The following is a 23,274-nucleotide window of genomic DNA, read 5'->3' as shown; positions in this document are numbered from 1 at the left end:
CCGACCCCAGAAAAGCACGGTGGTCTCACACACCGGCGTGAAAGCCCCCGATACCTGGGCCGGTGGGAGGCGGCTGATGCCAGAGAGGAGGGGAGCGTTAGCAGAACCGAGCACCCCTGGGCTGCCCTCGCACCGGCCGGATTCTGACTCCAGCTTCTCCAGCAAGGTTCAAGTGCATCTCCAGGAGGCTTCAAATCCGGAGCTCGAGGTTCACGGGGATCCTCCCAATTCCTTCCTGCGAAGCAGCTCGGGCTCTCGGGGAGTGAGCAGCAAGGACCCAGCCCTTCGGAGATGTTTTTGCCACCGAAGCTCTGCTCTCAACTCACGTCTATCTCCTGTTCCACCCTCCTTGCGGTGACAGCTCCCAAGGGTGTGTTTGCCCACCACGTCCTCCAGCCCCACCGGCTTTAATCCAGCCGCTCACCTAAATTACGGTTACTCACCCGGAGACTTATTGCATCAGGTCCTCAGGCTGGCGGAGCGGATGGGAAAACACCTCCCTGCCTGCCATCCTCCGAGCACCCTCCCGCTGCCGAGCAAAACGCTCCGCTCGCCGCTATCTCGGAGGACGAGGCGTCTCGCTGGGTGCAGAGAAGGAGAGAGGGGCAGCCCATCCGTGAGCGTAAACCCTCTCGGTTCCCCCCCTGCCCCAAAACACGCTGCACGACGGATAACACCAGCAGCCGGAGCAGCGTCGGGCTGCAAACAGCTCCCGAAGAAACGCTTCTGCACTTCCCCAGCCTCCAGCTCGCCAGATCCCCGCCTCGACTCGATGCCGGAGGAGAAGGAGAGGCGCTTGCGGCAGCTGCCGGGAAAAAACCCTACCAAACCTCCCCAGCCTGGGGGAGCGAAGCCACCAGGCCCCGGTGTTTGCCTGGGGGGGGGTCACGCGTCCGGTTGGCGTCTTTAGGAGCGGATGCGGATGCACGGAGAGCGGGGACGGGCGGGACAACTTTTACACCGTGCATGAACGGAGGAGCCTGGGCTGGGGAAGGGGAGCGTAAAGCGATGGTGGGGGCTGTCCCAGGGGATGGAGGGTCTGTCCGAGGGGACAGAGGGGTCTGTCCCAGGGGATGGAGGGTCTGATCCAGGGGGTGGAAGGTCTGTCCCAAGGGATGGAGGGTCTGTCCGAGGGGATTGAGGGTCTGTCTGAGGGGGTGGAGGGTCTGTCCGAAGGGATGGACGGTCTGTCCAAGGGGACGGAGCGTCTGTCCCAAGGGATGGAGGGTCTGATCCAGGGGACGGAGGGTCTGTCCCAGGGGACGGAGGGTCTGTCCGAGGGGGTGGAGGGTCTGTCCCAAGGAATGGAGGGTCTGATCCAGGGGTTGGAAGGTCTGTCCCAAGGGATGGAAGGTCTGTCCCAGGGGACGGAGGGTCTGTCCCAGGGGGTGGAAGGTCTGTCCCAAGGGATAGAAGGTCTGTCCGAGGGGATTGAGGGTCTGTCCAAAGGGATGGAGGGTCTGATCCAGAGGTTGGAAGGTCTGTCCCAGGGGACGGAGGGTCTGTCCCAGGGGACGGAGGGTCTGATCCAGGGGGTGGAAGGTCTGTCCCAAGGGATGGAGGGTCTGTCCAAAGGGATGGAGGGTCTGTCCAAAGGGATGGAGGGTCTGCCCCAGGGGATGGAGAGTCTGTCCCAGGGGACGGAGGGTCTGTCCCAGGGGATGGAGAGTCTGTCCCAGGGATTGGAGGGTCTGTCCCAGAGGATGGAGGGCAGAAGGGACACCACACACCCCCAGGACAAGCCAACAGCACACTGCCCTGCAGCTCCCCACCCGGGGGCTGCCACCGGGGTTACGCTGCCCGGTCACCTAAACACCCCTCACCCCCCCCCCAACCGGGATATCCGAAGTCACCACCGATCCAACCCCCACTGCTCTCACCATCCACCCGACCCACGGGCGACGATCCCACCGTGGGACTGGCTCAGCCACCCGTGCCAAGCACACCCCCCCCCCCCAGCGCCTTCCCCACTCCGTTATCCCCCGTGGCATCCTCGGGGACCGCCCGTACTCACCGCCGCGGGCCGGGCCGGGCCGAGCAGCTCCCGCGGGGCCGCGGGCTCAGCACCTCCCCACGGCCGCGCCCGCCGCCCGCCCCCCGCCATCACCGACCGCCCCCCCCCCTCCGGGGGGGGGGCGGTCGGTGATGGCGGGGGGCGGGCGGCGGGCGCGGCCATTGCGGGGCTCCCCCCCCCCCCCCCCGCCCCGACGAGCATCATGCGTTTCGGATTTAAGAAAAAAAAAAAGGATCCACCCCAAAACTTCCCAGCTGGCTTCTTTCTCTTCACTCTTGGGGAAAAAAAAAAAAAAAAAAAAAAAAAAATTAAAAATAATAAAAAATAAAAAATAATAAAAAATTAAAAAATAATTTAAAAAATTAAAAATAATAAAAAATTAAAAAATAATAAATTTAAAAATAATAATAAAAATTAAAAATAATAAAAAAATTTAAAAATAATTTAAAAAATAAAAATAATAAAAAATTAAAAAATAATTAAAATAATTAAAAATAATAAAAAATTAAAAAATAATAAATTTAAAAATAATAATAAAAAATTAAAAATAATAAAAAATAAAAATAATAAAAAATAAAAGATAATAAAAAATTAAAAAATAATAAAAATTAAAAAATAATAAAAATTTAAAAATAATAAAAATTAAAAAATAAAAAATTAAAAATAATTTAAAAAATTAAAAATAATAAAAATTAAAAAATAATTAAAAAATTTAAAAATAATAATAAAAAATTAAAAAATAATAAAAAATTAAAAAATAATAAAAAAAATTAAAAAAATACAACGCGTGGAAAGGCTGGAAAATTCTGTTCCGCGTTATCCGGCCGGCTACAATGAAAACGTAACTTTAAGCAACACCCCTTGCTTTTAACCAAAAAAACCCAGTGGGTTTTATGCCGCCTGGATGCCAGCGGGATTTACCCTACCCGGATGGTGTGGGTGCTCCCGGTGCTGGCATCACCCTGCTGAAACAGCTACAGGGGCCGGGTCAGGACCCTGTGGCCCGCAGTCGCTTGCTGATGCTGCTTCCCATGGGGAAAAAGCTGGTTAAACAAGGAAAACAGGCGAGCTCCCAATGCGTGTCCCAGAAGTGGCGGGGAGCCCAAGCCACTGGGCTGGCCAGCATGGCACCTACCCGGCACCCTGCTCCACCCGAGCTTCCCCTTCCAGCCTGGTACCACCCGGGTTTGCACCCGAGGTACCGCTAGCAACCTCACCTGACGCTTGGCGGACACATCATCGGGCGTCATGGATATTTATAGAGATTTTTTTGATGTGGAGATAGGGTAATAAGGCTGGAAGCCTCCTTCTGAGGCTTCAGATTAAATAAACCATCTTTATTTGCGCAGGGCCCTTTACTCCGGGCTCTGGTCATGCTTTTAAAGATGACGGGCAAAATAAGCAAGTCCCGTATTTCCCCCCAGCCAGCTTTCCCCTCTCCTGTGGCTTGAGCTGTTAAAGGCGGAAGCGTTTCAAGGCACCAAGTCAGTTTTCAGCGTGGATGAGGTCCCTCCCTGCGCCAGCCCCACTCCCTTCCCAGCCCCCCGGGAGCGGGGCAGGGGGCCACAGGCACCCCAGGAGCGGGGCAGCGGGATGCAGGCACCCCAGGAGCGAGGCAGAGGGATGCAGGACGTGCTCACAGCTCACGAACGCTCCTGCTCAGCGCAGGCAACAAACACACCAGGCAACACACCAGGTGACATCCAACTAAAAGCTGAGTCCAGTTTTTAGGAGCAAACCCCTTCTTTCTGTATAAACCCAGCGAGAAACCATCACAGGAGGGGACGAGGTTGTGCCTGGAAGAGGAATTCGGTGGGAGAAGTGGGGTCTGAGCCAGATCCGCCCTCCCACCTCCACGCCAGTGGCTTAAAATGTCGCTTTGGGAAAAAAAGGGAGAGGCAGCCAGTATTTCGTGAATGCCAATGTGCCTATTTTCTCCAAAATCAGCTTTTTCCGTGTTTTCTCTCCCGCCCAGCGTGACGCCTTCAAGCCACAGCAGGTTCAGTGCTACCGGGAACTGGTTTTAGCAGAGGGGAAATGGTGGCTGCATTTCCAGCTCTAGGAAACAGCGGCCATCGCATGCAAAAGCCCGGCCCAGCCTGGCTCCGGCTGTTCAAAATCCGGGCTCCTCACCGCCCTCCAGCAGTGTGTTTATTTACAGCAGTGTATTTCTTTCTAAAGATTTGGTCTCGGGGGACAAAATCCCTTCTGTGTACGAAACCAGTACTGACCAGCTCAGACATTGTCTTCCGGAGACTGCCGGCAGCCTGAAACAATAGGGGTGTGCGGAGCGTCCTGATACATTTCCATTTTTGGACCATGATAAATCTGAAACCTAATAGTAACAGCTCTAAAAATGGTCCATGTTAATTATCTGTTTGGGAATCATTTTGGTATTCAGCCATCGCGCACACAATCCCCAACGGCCTCACATCTTCTTCCATACCAGAAGATTAATTTAACCCCTCAAAATTGGACAAAGCCTCCAGGTTCCCCTCGGAAACTTTCAGACACGAGCACAAGCTGGAATATGGACATGAGCAGCACAGTGAAAACGGGAAGCACGCTGGGGAAGGGCAACCTAAAAGACCTTGACATTGGATGTAAGAAACAAACTCGAGACCGATTGCGTTGTTGTGTTTCACGTAGAACTCAATCCCAATCTCAATTTTTTTAAAATGTAACCCACGCTCTCCAAATACAGCACAAAGCCTGGTTTTAGCCAAAATTGCTGGACTACAGACAACAGCCTCCCATTTTCGGGGGTTTGCTGACACCTGGTGTTCTGGAAAAGATGCTGTGACGTCCTGCAAGTCCTTTCCCTGGTTTGCGTTGGGATGGCTCCTCTCTCAGGTCAGATGGATGCGTGTTCTGGAGCTAATCCTGAATTTAGGGAAGAACCTGAGAAATGCCGGTGTGCATTTAGATTTCAGAGGCACTCTTTAACATCTCAAGTCAAGAGAAGTGCTGCAGCAGCCGTAGTTGTAGCACGTCTTGTTATGTTACTGCAAAGCTCATGGTATAGATGTACGCCTCCTAACTTTAGGAGTCAGGGGAACTGCAGGGGGGAATCTCAGGTCTCGTTTATTTTTAAATAGCGCATTTCATACGATGTGATCCAAACCCAAGAGATCTCTCTCTACAGTGGCTGCTCTACCCAAGGCAGCCATTTAGGGTTAGCACCCAAGACTCAGAAAACAAAACTGACTTCAACAGTCAAGCACTCATCAAAGTGGCATTCTTATTTATTCAGTTAAAGCGCATTTTTCCCCAACAAAAAAGGAGGAAACACAATAAGCAAGAAGGCGTGTTTCACACCAGTAAAGGAGGAAAATAAATTATGGCAACACCTGAACAAATTCAAATGCAGGGGTGGGTGGCATCAAGGAGACGATACAATGGAGCTGAACAAAGATCTGTTTGACAGCGATATTGTCTGGTTTACCCCTGTACAGGGGCTGTGGTAACAGCAAAAGGCTCTGGCTATGGTTGCTATCGAAGATGACAAAATGGCCATCACAAAGTGTAGCCAAAAGTTCAATCCCAGTACCCTCCTTCCTCACAGAGTAAAACTCAGCCTCTATTATTTATCACATGTACTCAGTCCTACTAAAACGATGTTTCAAATGCAGAAAAAAAAGAATTTTCAGCTCACAGCCTGGACCAGAACAGACTGTTACTACAAACGCTCTCCAACCTCTTGCATTTCCAAAAGACGCCCGGGGAGACCGGGGCCCGAGAAGAGCCCAGCTAACAAAGACGCTCACCTTGAAAGCCGTGAAGAGCTAACGGCACGAGACACCTTTCGGTACGTGATCACACTGCCTTTTGTGCCACACTCTTCCCCTGATGGGCGCTAGGAAGATTTGCATCTGCAAACTAGATCTGAAAATACAAGATGAAAATAAAAGGCACGTTTGGTGAAGCTTTTCCTAAATTCCAGTGTTTGAATCTCAGGTACTTGATTACTTCATTGAATTATGGCCTGATAAGGAACTTCACTACCTTTTTTCCTTTGTTGATGCTTTTAAACCCTTTTGAGAGTACAGTCTCTGCAAAACGTGTCCCACCTCTATGCAACGATGCCAGTAACTCACAGAGCCTAATGCTGATCTTTAAATAAGGACAGTGGCTCTCCCGGCAATAACAGGCACCAGTTGTCCACGTCCTACGCCCAAAGGTTTGCTGGACCAGCATTTCCATCTCATTCCAAACACCTGCCCTGTCCAAATCAGACCAGTTACCTCTCCCCAGGCAAACACTGCTGTAAACAAAACTCCATAAATAAATCCACCACAAGGATTAAATATTTACAGCACAAACACATAAGGAAAACATTACAACACAAGTTAATAAATAATGAGAACAACGTGGCTGCACTCCTGCAACGCAAGCTGGCGTGCCACACACACAAGGAGCAGCTGTAGTCCGTCTCCTCCGCTGAGCCGCAAACTTGGTGTTTGGGATCTTCTCCCTCCAGTTCCCACAGTCCGACATCCGTTGCCCAGCGACACGTAGGCGTTGGGATTCAGGGGATAGTAGAGGCTTGAAGGGTCTACCATGTGGTCAGTGTTTCGAGTAACTGATCCCTCGCTTCACCTCAAAGAGATTAGTGCAATCAAATTTTCCAAAAACTCCACAAAGGTCTAGAAAACCCCACGTGAAAATAGTCAGTAGTGCACATCCTCTCACACAAAACAGTCAGTTTTGTTACAAAATGTTTTACAGCCTCAGTACTTTAAAGCTTCTTGCTGAAATTTATGGTGATATCAGCCTTTCCATGCTATCACAGTATAAATATTGATCATTTTTGGGCAATGATATGAAATTTCAAAAGTCCTGAAGTTTCTACTAGGAAACTGAGGCAATTCTGTATGAAAAGGAGCTTTCTATGAAGCAAACAAAAACACATATTACCATTTTTTGCCTAAAAATCATAAGAGGTATTTCACACGCAGCTATACACAATTTCCAAACAATGCATTTGAATGCATTTGTAGCAGGGTCAACAGTTTACAATTTTGTAAATAATTTTACATCCTCTCCTGGAGGATCTGCATTCTTCTATTGGAACACCTTGTGCTCGTTGTAATCTTGATTAAGATAACGAAATACTCCGCTGGCCTTCTGAATGCCTGTGCGCATGCATCTGATCCTCTTGAAGAGAGTTTCAGTGTTTTTACACCAACAACGCTGCTTTCTCAGCAGCTATTCTTTATAGTCTTTCACTTTTCTGTACAATAAAAGCTCCTAAGAAAGAAAAGACTACTAAGTGTTCACACTTGGTTCAGTGCAACGAAGGGAGACCTAATAGTTACAGTTTTTAATTGCAGGAACTTTGATTTCCTGGGTTCATCAGTGCAATTTTTGAGGGCAGTGGGAGACAGAGAGCAGTTCCTAGTCAGGCAAGAGCTCTTCTATGCTAGTAGAAGGAGAAACATAGTCTTGGATCTTGGCTTGTCAAATTCTCCGCGAGGCCCTTGGGCACCGGATTGTCCCACAGCCTACAACGACAGCAAACGTGTTACTGTAGGACTAGGTGTGGTAAGCAAGGAGGTGGCATGCCGAAGACAGTGGCAAAGGCAGCTTTGGGTTTTCATCAAAGCAGGTCCGACAGTTAGACAGAAGCGAGATATGGCCATATCTCAGCGACACAGCAGCAACCCAGCAGCTGCCTACCCGCTGAGACGGACTCACCTAGCTTGGGAGAGAGATTAAGGCTTTGAGAATTCCTCAGGCCACTGGGATCTCAGAAAGGGGAGGAAGAACTGAGTTACACACGAGCAACCCGATTTACGTGAGCCGCCCTTCTTCACCCACCTCATCTGGTGGAGTCTACCCAAAAGCCTGCGTACTGGGCCTCTACCTTGTGAAGCAGAGTGCCCCGAGGAGTCAGAGGGGCTGCGTGCTGTGCTGCGCCCACCAATCTGAGCAAGCACACAGGGGCCCCAAGCTCCAGCCGGGACCAGAAACATTCCTCAGTGGTTGCTCTCGGGCTGCTCTCACTATTGGGGAAGGCAGAGCCTGTTTTGGGCCAAAGAGACAGCTCAGGTAGGAGCAGACACTTGGCTCTGGGACCTGTGTTACCAGAAAGTTATCAGAGGCGCTCTCCGAAGAGTGACTTATCATATGAGTGAAGGATGAGTGGGTCTCTCCTACAAGAGGTTTCTAGTGGAGTTTGATACACAGGGTTTGGAGACGCAGTGACGAAGAGTGGGGAAAAATCAAGTGTCCAAGTATCTGCAAGATATGGATCCCAGGACAGAGCGGGATAGGGCAGGAACGTATCTCAGAAGTGAAATCAGATGTAACGGGAGAAAGAAAACTTATAGGAAAAAATGCAACAAACTTCCTGATGGGGACATTACACAACTGGGTCTTCATTTTTACCTCATTTAAAGCCAGTAAGCTTTTCAGTCCCTTTCTCCCAGGACTTTCTGAGGGGGTGGAGCTGGCCTAGAAAACCCTCAGCTTACTTGGCTTGCGTCTGCATCCCCTGCAATATCCTACTCCGTGCCAGCTAACCCAGGGCAGCAAGCCGGCATGGGTCATGTCTGTCCCAAGACTGGTAACCCCAACTTCCCCTTGCTGAGACGATACCCAGCCACAGTTCTCCGTGATACCTGCTCACCTTATGAATTGAATTTCCGGGCACTTGGCAAGTTCCTCTGCCAGCTTTGTGACCCCACAGGTGCCAATGCGATTTTTCTCCAGACTGTTTCAGAAACAAAAAGAGAGTTTTAAAATCCGAAACCAAATCAAGAGTGGAAAACAGCTGAATAATCACTGGCTCCTTCTCCTGTCCCAGAAGAGCTACACTTTTGCACAAGCACAGCAATGCCATAAAACTTACATCAGCCTCATCTTTACAACCATGGCCCTATTTATGCAAGAAGTGCGTGTGCACTGCTGCCTGTGACCTCCTTCTAGCAGCAGGATGTGTAAGCACATCTCTCGCCCTTAGAGCACTCCAACAGATCCCACTGTGAGCTCAGTGCCAAAAAAATGCTCATAACAACTCCTCCTGCCTCAGCCACAACCTTCCTGCTTGTACCTGTAAAACAGCCAGGCTCTATTATGTAGTTTCCCTGCCCAAGACAAACAAAACTCAGATCCCGACCCTATGACCCACAGACTAGTATTTTCATACAGCTGAGAGATGGAAGACACATACCACGTATTCCAAAGGGCTAAGGGGAACAAAGGTCCATGAGCAGTTCTTGAGCAGAACAGGACAGTCTCTCCTATGGATTAGGGCTGTGCTCTGATGCCACCGTGCCAGCGCTTGAGCTGGTGACATCAACCCCAGCTGCTGGTCGCACTGCAGTTCCAGCCCAGGAGCTGCATCTCAGCTTCCTGTGAGCTCCTATGGCCCAACACCCACAATTTGGCCACTCCATCCTGGAGATGTCTTGCCTTGCTGCAGGCTTTCACAAAGGAAGGCTCTCTGAGCACAGTACCCATCTAGACCATCGCAGACACTGAAGAGAAGCAAAAGCTCGCAGGAAGCAGCTTACCTGAGGTCAGTAGGTGATATGAGCCATGTTCTAGAAATACCAGTTTGTCTTCCCTGACTCAAACAGGAGGCCTTCACAGACTAGCTTCTGCTTAGATAACTACGCTGCAAACACCTTAAAACACCTTAAATAAAACAAGTGCTACTTCAATGTCTGTGTATCACCCAAGCAAGGCTGGCCCTCGGTGCATGCAGCAGGCTAAGCAAGAAGTTAAACTGCAGAAACCTTTCTGTCTGTTGCTCCTAATGTTCGTCCCCTTGTCGGGAGTGCTGTGATTGAAGGCTCAGCGACAGAAAAACAAGTCTTCCTAGGGTTTCTCTCAGGGCTCTACTCACTCTAACATCTTCAGCTTTTCCATCCCTGGGAGAGCACTGGCCAACTCTTGGGCTCCTCTGTCACCAAGGGCGTTCCAAGACAGTCTAAGACAGACAAGAAATCCCAACTGTGACTCAGTCGATAAACACAAGGGGAACAACAGCAGTGCTGTGACACAACCCCCTCACAGATTAGCCTGTTTACAAGAGCTTGTCACCCTCTTATGGCAGGTAAACGTTCCCCTGATTTACAAGCTTAATTTTGAGGAGTTTCCTCAGTTTCACCACATATTTTCATGTATGGTAGGACACCAGGGAGTCTCACCACAGAGCCTGGGAGATGTTATCTCCAGAGCCCTGCAGGCCCAGGGAATGAGATGTGAATGATGGAAATGATTGCTGAGCACACAGCTTTACCCCAGGACAACTCCTCCTTGTGCTGATGGTGTTAAACTATTGCAGCAGCTAAGGTACCTCCCCAACCTGCTCTTAAAGCCGCCTTTTGACTCAGAGCTCTTTCAAAGGATAGCTCGCAGGGCTCTTGAAAGGCTAGGTTTTTCACTTTCAGGTGCATTAGTAAGTGAGAAAATTCTTCAGATCCTTTCTTTGCCACTGGCTGAACAGCCTGGCCATCTCTCTCTCACCTGGAAAAAAGAAACCTATCATGGCATCATCAGTGCTTCACTATAATACTCAGTTGAATGATCCTGGGGCCACCCCACAGAGCCATTCCTCTACCCAAGCCTAAGGAACTCCAGAATTTCTGTACCATGTGTAGCAGCCAGAAAAAGAAAGGCAGGAGAGGATCCAGCTCAAGAATTGGGGCCTTCCACCAAATCCCTGTTCTGGGATTTCATGGGTATCAGCATATTGCTTGCCGTCTCACTCAGATTTCCCAATGACAGAACTCACATGTGCCTCCACAACAAGACAAGACCCCTCCTAACGCTACTATTAAAGGAGAATCTGCCTATCAGTTAGTAATCCAGGAATAGTAACTCCCCACATGGTTACCTAGTCTTAGTGCCATGCTGCAAGTGACACACCTATGCACTGAGTATTGCTTTATTCATCCCATTATTCCACTGGATTATTGCCAGACCTCTCATGGGTCTGGCAATAAAATCCTGGCTTTGACCTAATGCCCCGAGTCCTAAGAGATCTGTGATCTCCACACAAATACCTTCTGGGGGAGGGAGAGGAAAGTCTGGTGGGCTTATCACAGAATGATAGGGGTGGGAAGGGACCTCTGGAGATCGTCTAGTCCAACCCCCCTGCCAGAGCAGGTTCACCCAGAGCAGGTTGCACAGGGATGCGTCCAGGCGAGTTTTGAATATCTCCACAACCTCTCCGGACAGCCTGTTCCAGTGTTCTGCCACCCTCGAAGTAAAGAAGTTCCTCCTCATGTTTAGATGGAGCTTCCTATGACCAAGTTTGTGCCCGTTACCTCTTGTCCTGTCACTGGGCACCACTGAAAAAAGACTGGCCCCATCCTCCTGGCACCCACCCCTCAAGTATTTATAAGCATTGATAAGATCCCCCCTCAGCCTTCTTTTCTCCAGACTGAAAAGACCCAAGTCCCTCAGCCTTTCCTCATAAGAAAGATGTCCCAGTCCCTAATCATTATGACCCATGCATCATTTTACTCAAACCATCCACGAGTACTTTGCAGAACTGAGGCACATAAGAGTAGCATGACAATCAAGTGTCACCTGGCTGGCCACAGCAGAGGTGACTAGAGAGCCTAGGTCTCGCAGATCTATAACCTGATTGAGGAGTGATCTCAGCCTAGGAGGTCTGTACCTTGCCAGCACCTCAGGCAGCGTTAGTCTTCATTAAATCTACAGGTAGCTCAGGATTGATGAGACTGCTGCTTATTCCATGGGATCTTGTACTACAATTAAAGTTAAGGTCCCTCTAGTGCAATGGGGCAAACTTCTTTTAAAAAGACATAAGTTGGAGCAGGTTTCTGGCAGGCTTCTCGCTGAGGTTCTCTTGGGCAGGTGAACACAAGTCAGAATGTAGTTAGCCCATCTATGCTGTTTATTGAAAACACGTTAAACATCCACGCCTCAGAGCAACCCCTTTTATTCCAGTGTGGAGAGCTAGCCTGCAGCTGGTGGTACACCCTGGTCCTCTACAGGCTGAATTCACTTTGCTTTGAGCTCTCAAATCAGCCTCTACAATGGCACAGAGAAGCTCCTGCTCTGAGAGCCAGCTGTGGCCATCTCGTAAAAAAATGGAGGCAAGACTTGGACCATGGAGAACAAGATGGGGAATTTGTCCTACCTCGCAAAGTAGACGCTAAAAGACCAAGGATAATGGGCAGAGGTTAAAGATGAGTGTTTTCCTTCATATTCTGTTCAGCTCTTCACATTCGGCTTCCAGTAAGTTGCTAGTTATACCAGGAAATTTTTAGCAGTGAATTTCATCAATTAGTAAATTACTAGTAAATTTATCACTAAAAAGTACTTAGTGGTAAGGATCAGTAAGTATTTAGCAGGATCAGAAGTGTACTGCAGTTGAAAATAGGAGCAGACATTAAAACAAGAGTGACCTGTGTGTTGAAGGGTCTCCCCATCCATTCCCACACTCACATTATCTCCTCCATGGAAGGGCATTGTCGGAAGCCGTGAGAAAGGAGTTTTGAAGCATCATCAGTGATTCCACAAAGTCTCAAGCTGAAGCAGTGGGAAGAGAAAAAACAGAGGGCACAAAGTGCTGGTGTCAGAACCAGTGGGGAATATGGCACCAGCACCGATGCTGTGCTCCTGCCCTGGCAATGCTACAAACAACGGCAGCCACGCTCTGCCCCGGCAGCCTTCAGTGCCCTGGTACTCACTCGATCTTCCGGAGGTGTTCAAAGCATGGCAACCCCTCAGACAGGGCATGGATACTTCCTTCCCCAAGGTCATTTTCTGATAAACTGTAAGAGTAATGGCAAAGCTTTGAGTGGCCACAGAAAAAGCAGGTACAGTCATCACCAAAACATAACTATGTGAATTAGCAAGTCGATAATTAGTACCCAGACTAAGTGAGGACTCTAGACAGCAGGGACAAGCCAGATCGGCACATGGCAACTCAGGGTCAATTCCTGCTTGATAAAACAGGAACAACAGTCCTGCTCTAACTCGCAACGTAAATCCATTCGGCAGTGAATCGCTTGCAGGCAGTAACGTGGGGTTATACCAATGGCTAAGATGGGACAGACCTGCAGCACATAATGTGTTGCACGTGAAACTGGAAATACAAAGTTATACTGGAGTTAATGATTGGTGTGATTTAAGAGGAAATGACGGTAAGGGAGAGTGGGAAGAAGACACCGCTCTCAAAGACTCAGGGGGCAGCAGTAACTGCCTTTCAGCCTTTAGCAGGGTGTGCTGCTCTGTTCGCATCTACCAGCAAACACAAGCCATGGCAACACCTCCCCTGCTCCAACAGATCTCACACCTAAATTACCAATACCCTAATTCAACTTATTATTTATCAATAAACACACAACAAAGAACAGTGGCATCAAGGATGCAGGAGGAAAAGTTAATTCACATCACCTCCATTCTTTCAGTTTCATATTTAGGAATTCTATCACTCCCCAGGTTACTGCATGCAGTAGTTCAAAGGCATGTGGCTACATAAAGCCTGGCAAACAGCACTGGCAGACAAGGTCTAACATCTAAAGTGATCTAAGCTGCCCCACAGGCAGTGCACTACAGCGACCTTCAGAAAGCGTCTCCTCTCATCCTGCAAAAAGCCTCTAGGATGGGTGGAGGGATCGCCCTCTGCGGAGTCACCCTGAGCACGGGAAGAGCCTACACGACAGCCTCAGGCCTCTGAGCTGTAATGATTCCCACCTGCAGAGTGATACCAGTCCATACATTTGGCACCATCCCAAGGGCACCTGCCATGGCCTACCTTATCTCTTCTAGCAGCCCGCACGCCACCAAGGCTCTGGCCAGCTCCATCCCTCCTGCTGGCCCAATGTTATTGTTCTGCAAGCTAACATAAGAAACACAAGCATTGGAGGATTATTTTAGAATAAGCTGTAACAAAAGCTCGTATTTAACTTGCCAAGAAGATAACTGCTACATCTTTTCAATCAGTGCAGGGTGCTGGTAATAACCTGGGATCCTTGTGGATTAGCCTTAACAAAGGGGCCTGGAAAACAGGGAGGCAACAGTAGGGGCCAGCAATGTGGCTAGCAGGTCACATAGCTGCTGTTGCTGTCAACAACACTTAGCCCTAAGGACATGCAGGTTCAGTGGATTTGCCCATGCTCACAACAAAGGAGCACAGTCAGGCCGTCATTGCAAAAGCAAAGGCTCCAGCTCTGTGCACACAGGATATGGCCTCAAGAACAGGATGGGACCTTGTGTTTGCAGATTTCCCAACACCTTTCCAGTGAAGACAGGAACCCAGACTGAAGTCTCCCACCAGTGGGATTCCTTTTCTGAGATATCTTTTGACAATACCTTAGACACAGGCTGGAAAACACACCACTAGACCAAGTGAGCCGTGAGCTCTTCTAGCTCACCAATTTCTTGCTTTGCTACTGTAAAACAGTATGAGAAAGTCCTATGTGTTAGAGCCCTGAAAAGACTCCCATAAAAGGTTTAAAAAATATAATACCACTCCATTCAGGGGGAAAAATTACTCAGAGGTGTCTGCACAGAACAGTGAGGGACCACAAAAGGTGCTCATATTTATGCTTGTGTTACACCAGAATGAGAGGGCAGCCAGAGGCATTAGAAGCTAACATAATCAAAACCAATTTTAAGGGTTATTTTGCTGTATATACAATGCCTGGTTCATCTCTAAAGTTAACATCGCCAGAGATTATGCAAGAATAGTTGACGTGACTTGATGCAGCAGAGTAACTGTGGAGGGTCTCTCAATCCTGAGACACTTAAAATCATGTCTAAACAAGAGACCAGTGCACCACTGCAGTCTATGCCTCTTTCCATGCTTTCTTTCAACCATCCCACATATTCCCAGGATACCCAGCTTTCCTGGGGCAAAGGCTGACACTTACCACAGGATCTTGAGATTGGTCATGTGAGGCAGAGAGAGGGCAAGTTTCACTGCCGCCTTGTCTCCAAAAACATTCCTTGATAGTCTGGAAGGAGCAGAAATGAAATGTTACTGGCAGTGAACTACAGAGTCTCATTCCTCACCTGTGTGTCACCCACACATATCTGCGACCCCCATTCCTCACCCACATGTGCATGGGACTATGCTGAAAGAAGCTAATGTCCACGATTCAAAGGTCACCGGGGGTGGGACGAAAGAACAACGAGGTCTCGTAATCCTGCAGCAGAAGTTAATCAGGGAAGTAAAACTGACTTGCATTTCTCAGGAGCACACTGATCTCCCTTCCTGACTGGGCTGTCCTGAGCTGGAATTACACCGAAATTGCACTTTTTTACTATGTGCCCTTAGTCCAGTATGCTGTAGCCTGAAGGTTATATGAATAGCTCCAGCATTTTAACTGTAACAGCAATAGCTTTTTCCGATTTGTTTTTTATTATTTTCTTTCTTTAGTATGGCAGGGCACTTTTGTTCTATAAACTGGTCTGCAGTGGAATGATTGATAATAAATCTGGCTGAGTAAAGCCTCTATCTGTCATCTTCTCTCCATTTTTGCAGCCATATAGATTAATGCTGATTTCTTAGGCAACACAGGCACTGCACAGCCCATATGCCTCTGACACTCGCTATTAAACTGCAGATTCAGCTCTCCCCCACTGAGGCAGTCCGTACTCTTCTTGGGAATCTCCGAGAGATTGCAGTGAACAAGCAATCCCCAAACCTCCCAGACCTAGCACCACACATTCCTATCCCATGTAGAGTTTTTACCCTGCTCTTATAAGAATCTGTGGTAAAAAATATTTTGGCTTTACTGGAGCCAGATGAGATTTGGTTCCTATGCCTTGGTTTTTGCCCAGCTTCCTGAAGGGACATTGGAAATGCCACACTTACAGTAGCTCCTCCATGGGCTTGCAATAGGCAAGAGCTTCCATCAGCTTTTCCCCTCCAGCAGGACTAGGACTGTTCCCTGAAAGGCTAAAATAAGCACGAAAGACTCTCAGTGACTGAGCAAGAAACAGAATTTACCAGCTTAAGATATTCCAGTGTTTGCCTGGAGTGATGGGAGACTGGGGCCGCTGTAACAATGGGCTACACGGGGCTGCAGTGGTGTGTCCAGAGACACAGGCATTTTCATGGCCTGGGGATTTGCAGTGTTTTGTCAAGTACTGAGTCACTTCTGCCCCTGCAGGTACTAGGGGGAAGGAGCAGTTTTCCCTCTCCCAGACAGAACTGGGAATTTCCTTTTCTTGTTCAAGTCATTTCCAGATTTGTAATTTCAAAAAATTAGAAGGCATACCCCAGAGCTGAGCCTAACAAACAGCCTGGATGCTCTAATTTCTGTCTCTTGGAGGAGGGACAGTTTGAATCCACGTCTCTGAGAGAGAACCTTGTCTAGAGACTGCATCCTTGCTTTGACAAATTCTCAATTTCACCTCTACTTCCACTAGTAAAAGAAAGCAGTGTAGCAACATTGGGGGCCACCACACTGGGAACCCTACATAGCTCAAGGAAAGGTGCTGCGTGGATCTGAGACTTGTACGATTCCCCACAAGCTTGCAGATTTACTTTCCAGGATACAATCGAGCCAGAGATCTCTCTGTTCAAACAGCTAGCGAAGGTTGGCAAATGCTCGCCGCTGTCTCTGGGGGTGACCGCAGGAGGACATGGCCACAACCTTCTCTCTCAGAGAGTCTCTACACTGGCAGAAAAAGTCGCTGCCAGTCCCAGCTGTACATGGGGAGGGCAGGAAAGGGAACACCTTCCCTTGGTTTGGTAGGTTTTGTATCAGGTCTTCAATGACACTGAAAATGCTGGAAGGTAGAACATTGTATAAATGAAGGTGGCACAGGGCTTCCCACACAGGCTTCCCCACAACTGTGGCCATAACCAAAATCACTGCAAACAAAACAAAGGGACTCACTCGATTCTCTTCAGGTTTTGCATTTCCAGCAGGACAGAAGCTAGATTTATCAGGCCTGGATCTCCAATCTCATTGTGGCTTAAACTTTAAAGAAAAGAAGAAAGGCTGTGTTGTAAAGGAAAATGCTAAGTGTCAGACAAAGTATGAGATCTTATTTTATGTCTCCCGTCTGCTGGATGACACCTCTGACCTTAGCAGCAGAATCAAAGAGCTGCTTGTCTCAACTATCTCATGAAAGATTAATAGCTGTTAATGAGGCATTACAAAAAATTGCAAAGAGCAATCAAAATCACTGGATCTTGTTAATGGGTGGGAGATGACTTCAGCCAGAATACCAAGACAGGCAACAGCTCGTTAATATTTTCCAAACTACTACAGTGGAGAATGGACAGAATCTGGCTAGAGAGAGAGGCAGAAAAGCAGAGCAAGCCTGGGGTTGGCTCTAGATTCAGGTCTTTTCAGAGCAGGGAAGTGCTGGGTCCAAGGCTCTCCCAGAAGAGAAGGGGTCCTCTGGCCCTCTTCTGCATCCCAGGGATTCCGGAGAAGATTTACGTTCAGAGGCCGTTTAATCCATTTTCTACGTGACTGCAGCAGAGTGGAGTTAGACCAAATTCTCCTCTTCGGAACATCAAGCTCTGATTTTCTCTAGCCCAAGGTACCTCATACACGAGCATTTTGTAACCTCCCTGCTTTTGTTACAACATCACGTATAAGCAGATCTGGGTCTCTCCAAATGTTGGCACTAGTGGTCACCTCTCTGCTGTGAGAGACTGAAAGAAAGGAGAAACTTACTTGACTTCCTCCATGTAGTGCATATTCCTCAAGGTTTCTACGAGTCTGGAGCAGCCATCATTACCAATGCTGTTATGGTTCAAGCTGGAAAGAACAGCCCCAGGAAAATGGACGTTAAGCTAGTGTTATTCAATATCACAAGCTGGGCTAGAGGCAGGCTGCAGGCACATACTTACATAAGCCTTTTCAGAGATGGCATTTCACGAAGTCCCAGCTCAAGCTTAGGAATGGCAGCACTGCTGAGTTTCATGTGGCCCAGGCTAAAAGATGAAATAACATAGGAACAACTAACTACCCATGGGCAGTCATGCCAGCGCTCAGAGCAGAGGAGAGCAGAACAAGGGTGGAAGAGAAGTGGGAGTGTATTCTAGTCCCTGTGAATAGTTTTCAATTTTGTTCTCTAATGCAATTCTACTGGGGGTGTTTGGATCCTAATAAAATACCAAGAGAATTCCAAATCTCTGGAGCAAGAATCACAGAATCATTAAGGTTGGAAAAGACCTGTAAGATCATCAAGTCCAACCATCAACCAACACCACCATGCCCATTAAACCGTGTCCCACAGTGCCATGTCCACACATTCCTCGAACACCTCCAGGGATGGTGACTCCACCACTTCCCTGGGCAGTTTATTCCAGTGTCTCACCATTCTCCCAGTGAAGAAGTTTTTCCTAATATCCAGTCTAAACCTCCCCTGGTGCAACTTGAGGCCATTTCCTCTTGTCCTGTCACTCGTCACTTGGGAGAACCCAGCCCCTCATGGAGCAAGGTGCCACTGTGACCACAAGATGGAAAAGCTCTCGCGACAGCGACACACATGGTCCAGTGGCACTTCATAACAGAACGATGCCTTACATGTAGGTGCCTGGAAAAGCCATCTCTGTGTGCAGGCCACCAGATCATCCTCCAGGAGTGAAATGCTGGCTCTGGGATTGCTGCACGGGAAACACTGCCTCCCAGCTGGGACATGATCCATGCAAAAACCAGCTACCAAAACACTTTATTTCTCCACTGGACATTCCCTGTGACAGACTACTGATCTCTGTCTCTCTCACTCATTGTTCATTGCAAATAAAAAGGAATTGTTGCTTCTTCCCTATCTGATGTCCTCCAGCCTCCAGGAAAACTACATCTGTCCATGGTACAGGCAGAAGCGAAGCTGCAGTTTAACTAAAGCTTCTAGAAAGACCTGGCAGACTCTGGACAGCCCGGTAACAACACACTTACTTGAGCTCTTCAATGGCCTGGCAATTCTGCAAGCCCGTGATCAAGTAATCAATTCCAGTTGGTATAATACTGCTAGAGGTCAGCCTGCAAAACAGCAAGGATCAAATAAGAAGGTCAGGTCTCAGCACACTGAACTAGAGGAGTTTACTTCACTGACAGGCAAGCTGCCCTATCCCAAACGCCATCCAGCACAGACATCAGGGACCAGTAAGTTTGGAGAGATCTCCACACCTCCCGTGTACAGGACTACGAGGACCAGGTAGTTCAGAGATGTTCACATGATGTACACGTACCAAACAGCACAGTCTCTGCCTGGGCCAACCACTCCCCAGCATTTCACCGGGCAGAGATGCCCTTTATAAGCCTGCCACTCACTTGAAGTGGCAGTTGAAGAGGGCCGTGAAAAGGACTGAATGCTATTCATACCGGAAAAAGCTCTTTTACACAGTAGGGTGGTATAAACTTACCTACAATGTAAACAAGAGCCAAGGTCTCAGGCTCAAATTGCTTTCCCTTCAGAAAAGGGAAAGAGGAAAAAACCTTAAGACATGCACGTGGTGCCCCTATAAACACCTTTAGCATGAACTGCAGAGAGCTATTGAGTTTGCAGCCTCGACACGGCTCAGGAGAGATCAAGAGAGCTCATGGCCATATTCCAGACAAAGACTGCTTCAGAGAGGATCAGGGTGAGGCACAGGGTTGAGCAAACGATAAAGATGTTGAAAAGACCACAGCTGGGGACATACTCAAACTTCTTCAGCTCTGGAAGAGGCAGCAAAATCTTGACTAGCATTTCCGCTTCATCACTGTGGAGCTCAACATGAGACCATCTGCAAGAACAGAGCAACAGATCTGGACTATGTCCACTGATGGTGAAAGGTCTGTACCAAGCCCACAGCTAAAGCACACCAGTGCTGGGACACTGAAGAAGTGTCATGACATTGAACAAGGTCCCATGGGAGCTCCCAGCCACGATAAGAGAGTACAGATTATCTGGGCACAGGAGAGAGATTTAGATACTTTCAAAGGGTACCCCAGGAAGCCACTAGGTCTATGGTCTTTTCTATTTTCCATCCAAACACTCTAAGTAGGGGACCCAGAGGGCAGGGACTGGACTCTCTCCTGCCCTGCTGTGTGCTTTCCTGCACACACAAGGAGAAGCTACTCCATTCCCAAAAAAATCCTCTACAATGCCTGGCAACTCACCTCAATTCCTGAAGCTGAGCACATTTTTCACGAACCCTTTGGTAGAAGCGAGCATGCTTGATTTCTGGCTTGTACAGATTCAATCTGCAGGATGCAAACACACAACACAACTGTCAGTGATGATCAGCAGATGCCCACTGCAGTGTCTGGTGCCCCTTAGGGCCAGGCTTAGGAACAGATCAGAGCTTTGCAAGTGCCCTCCCTGGGCTCTCCTGCTACATCCCGTCTACACCACAGTCCAGTGTAGAGAAACACAGCCCTTCCCCAACTGCACAAGAAGACAGATGCCACCTTTGCCACCAACACAAAGGAAAAAAGACACTAATGCTGTTCTCTCTCTACACATTCATGCAGAAGCCAGCATGTCTTAAGAGTCTTCAAAGTGCTCATGTCTCCTGAGTGCTCCTGGTCCTGCAGGGAAGGTAGGTAGATTTGTTCTACCTCGTGCAGGTCCAGTATGGACCTGAAGGAGGGTTGTCCAAAAGACACATGCACATGAATAAGGTTTCTTCCACATGTGTGGCACAGAGGCACTCTGAGACTCAACCCATGGAGGCCAGAGCCTCAGACACTGAAGATATTTTTCATGCCACGGTGAGTTTCAGAACAAGCAGAAAATAATGACAAATAGTCAGGTTCTCACCTGCTAACGACTGATTCCACCTTCTCCAAGCAGTGTGGGAACCTTACGCCTAGTTGGAAGAGGGTTCTATCTTTACGTATCCTGGAAAGGTAGAGAGTAGAGAACATCATAAGCCTCTGAACTCTTGAGGGAGAGCAAATGCTATTTTCCATAAGAAAAATCAGGAGGACTGGATAGGACAGGACTATGCTGGTACATGGATACTAACCACCCATCTCTGAAGAGGTTTGCAATGTTTAAACTAATTCCAAAGCCAGCCTAATCTGGGCACCCTTTCTCCCAAGGGAGACCAGGAACATAGTCTCCTTTCCACTAAACCTTCTCAGGTGTGCAACCACAAGTCTTCTAAGCACTTCCACCTGCCAGACATTTGGGTCAAACTTACTTCAAGTTGGCTAATGGCTTACAAATGGACTGGAGACAGTGAATAAAGAGCAGAAGATCAAGTTAGAGTGCTGGCTTCAATCCCATTTCCTTAAAAGTATCAGGCTAAAAGAAAATATCTGAAAGATACCAGAACTTGAGGTGCTACTTACGTGATCTCAGTAATGTTTCCACAGGCCTGGACAGCCAGCTCAAGAAGGTTCGTGACACTTTCTTTACATGCCCATGGCTCTTCTATGCTGCAAAGCAGAATATAGGCAGCTCTGCTTTATTCACATGCATGTATCCATCTCTGCCTCTGTCAGCTGAGTGCTCAGCACTCTAATATACAGGGAAAGGCTGCTTTGCTCATCAGAGTGATGTCTGCATAAGAAACAGGATGCAAACTGGAAACAAACGGAGAAGCAGCCCAGCTTCCCTGCAGAGGAGGACACAAACACCAACTTCCCTCCTGCCTGCCTACCACTAACAGCAATGAGAAGGAGCCTGGCCCTTGTGCTCTAATACAACACATTTTGGCAGAAGTGAAGAATTCGTTACCCAGGGGAACTGCAGGATGCTCTGGCAAGACTTCTGGTGAGGACACAGTAGGAATGTGTTCACCAGAATTAGCAGCCTTCTTTATAAGGCAGGCAGAGGTCTACGGAGACAGCGCAGTTTATGGCCATAGTTTTACATGATGCTTAGCAGGGATCCAGGAGATAAAGCCAAAATACTAATAACTTAGAGTCACCCATGGGAATTTCTCAGGCCAACGCTACCTATCTTTGGAAGAAGCAGAGTTCACTTTTGGTTTTGATGAAAGGAGATCTTAGATGATGAGACCAGCCTCAAATCAGTATCTAGAACAGCAGAGTGACACAGTACCTGATTTTCAGAGGACCCAGATTTTTCCTCAGTGAACGCAAAAGTCTTTCTGCAGCTTGGACTGTCACATTGTTATTTGAGGATCTAGAACCAAAGGTCATTGTAATGAACGGCTTACAAACGAGCCCACCCAAAGGGGTCCAAGCAGCCATTAACTCACATGTACTCCGTCAGACCAGTGCACTTTTCCAGGAGCAAGCACAACTTTTCCAAGTGCTCTGGCTGAAAGTTGCACTCTGCGAGGCTGAAAGGATGCGAAAGAGAATAGTCTTAGTTCCTTGCAAACAGTTCAGGCTTTCTGACCCAGAAATCTCAGGCATCACAACCTTTCCCCACAAAGAAAGAAGGATGGCACCAAAACCTTAAATGCCTTGCAGGGCTTCCAAAAAAGATTGTGGCAACACTTCAGAAGCATCTGTTGAGATGTTCTGATACAGCATACGCGTATGCTAATGGTGCAGCTTTTTGTAGCACCCTGTCCTGTGACAGGGACTGTAGGCACACCTACAGGTTCCTACGTGAGGAACAGTAACATGAGAAAGCTCTTCTCAGAAGGTGAATCAAAGAAAATGTATCATCTATTAGTGTGAAATATCACCATTACAGGAGCTAGGGGCTACAAGAGGTTTTGTCTGCCTTGTCTCTAGAAATAGGACACCATCTTTGTCAAAGGAATCACAAAAAAAAAATCTGTACTGTTACCTCAAAATCTTTCTCGGGTCATGTCTGCTTGTCAGCTTGATGATTAAAGTTGCTTTGGAGCACAAACTGCACAGAGAGGACACATGAGTGTAAGATTTGGAGGGAAAATGACTATTTTTCCCAGGGGTCAGAATTTAACAATACATCGAACTGCACAAAGCAACACAGTGCAACAGTGACAAAGTTACCTGGCCGAGCTCACCTCTCCCTGCAATAAACCAGCCCAGGGAAATGCTTCAATAAGGTTTTGCTAATGCTAAATTGGCATAAGGCAGCACTGGCAGTTGGAGAAGCAATCCTGATCTGCTCTGCTTTTGTCTGCCTCCTCCTGTCCCTGCACTCTTTGCCAAGCTCTGGGGAGAGTTAAAACAGGAGACTGCTTTAAAATAGCCCAGCCAAAAGATTCAGCACCCAGATTTTACTGCAGGAATGAATGAAAGTAACCCTGGTTAAATTTGGTTCATGACACACCAACCGGTCTACATGAACATAAACATTGATAAGGGGAGATCTGCAGCACAGCCCAGCCCTGTGACTTGAATCCGTGAGAAAATGCAGTTCATGCCAGTGCAACAAGCTCAGAACCCATGGGCTATTTTTGC

General features: G+C 48.1%; 1 protein-coding gene across 1 annotated transcript in view; it reads right to left on the bottom strand.

The window, feature by feature from the left end:
* Positions 1–7,433: 7,433 nt before the first annotated feature.
* Positions 7,434–23,274, bottom strand: part of NLRC5 (NLR family CARD domain containing 5) — a 65,944-nt gene continuing 50,103 nt past the window's right edge. Inside the window, exons 33-51 of the mRNA XM_059825073.1 lie at positions 22,673–22,738; positions 22,131–22,214; positions 21,971–22,054; positions 21,256–21,342; positions 20,720–20,800; positions 20,077–20,160; positions 19,617–19,700; positions 18,871–18,954; positions 17,820–17,903; positions 17,644–17,727; positions 16,852–16,935; positions 15,822–15,905; positions 14,875–14,958; positions 13,758–13,841; positions 12,688–12,771; positions 12,443–12,526; positions 9,867–9,950; positions 8,646–8,729; positions 7,434–7,518 (exon numbers count right to left, since the gene is read on the bottom strand). Of these exons, the coding sequence (XP_059681056.1) occupies positions 7,437–7,518; positions 8,646–8,729; positions 9,867–9,950; positions 12,443–12,526; positions 12,688–12,771; positions 13,758–13,841; positions 14,875–14,958; positions 15,822–15,905; positions 16,852–16,935; positions 17,644–17,727; positions 17,820–17,903; positions 18,871–18,954; positions 19,617–19,700; positions 20,077–20,160; positions 20,720–20,800; positions 21,256–21,342; positions 21,971–22,054; positions 22,131–22,214; positions 22,673–22,738 (1,576 nt within the window). The 3' untranslated portion in view covers positions 7,434–7,436. The remainder of the gene's footprint in view (positions 7,519–8,645; positions 8,730–9,866; positions 9,951–12,442; positions 12,527–12,687; positions 12,772–13,757; positions 13,842–14,874; positions 14,959–15,821; positions 15,906–16,851; positions 16,936–17,643; positions 17,728–17,819; positions 17,904–18,870; positions 18,955–19,616; positions 19,701–20,076; positions 20,161–20,719; positions 20,801–21,255; positions 21,343–21,970; positions 22,055–22,130; positions 22,215–22,672; positions 22,739–23,274) is intronic.

Source organism: Gavia stellata, chromosome 15, assembly GCF_030936135.1.
Source record: "Gavia stellata isolate bGavSte3 chromosome 15, bGavSte3.hap2, whole genome shotgun sequence".
Classification (NCBI taxonomy): Eukaryota; Metazoa; Chordata; class Aves; order Gaviiformes; family Gaviidae; genus Gavia; species Gavia stellata.
The sequence above is the reverse complement of the archived record's forward strand: the minus strand, read 5'-3'. Positions and strand labels throughout refer to the sequence as shown.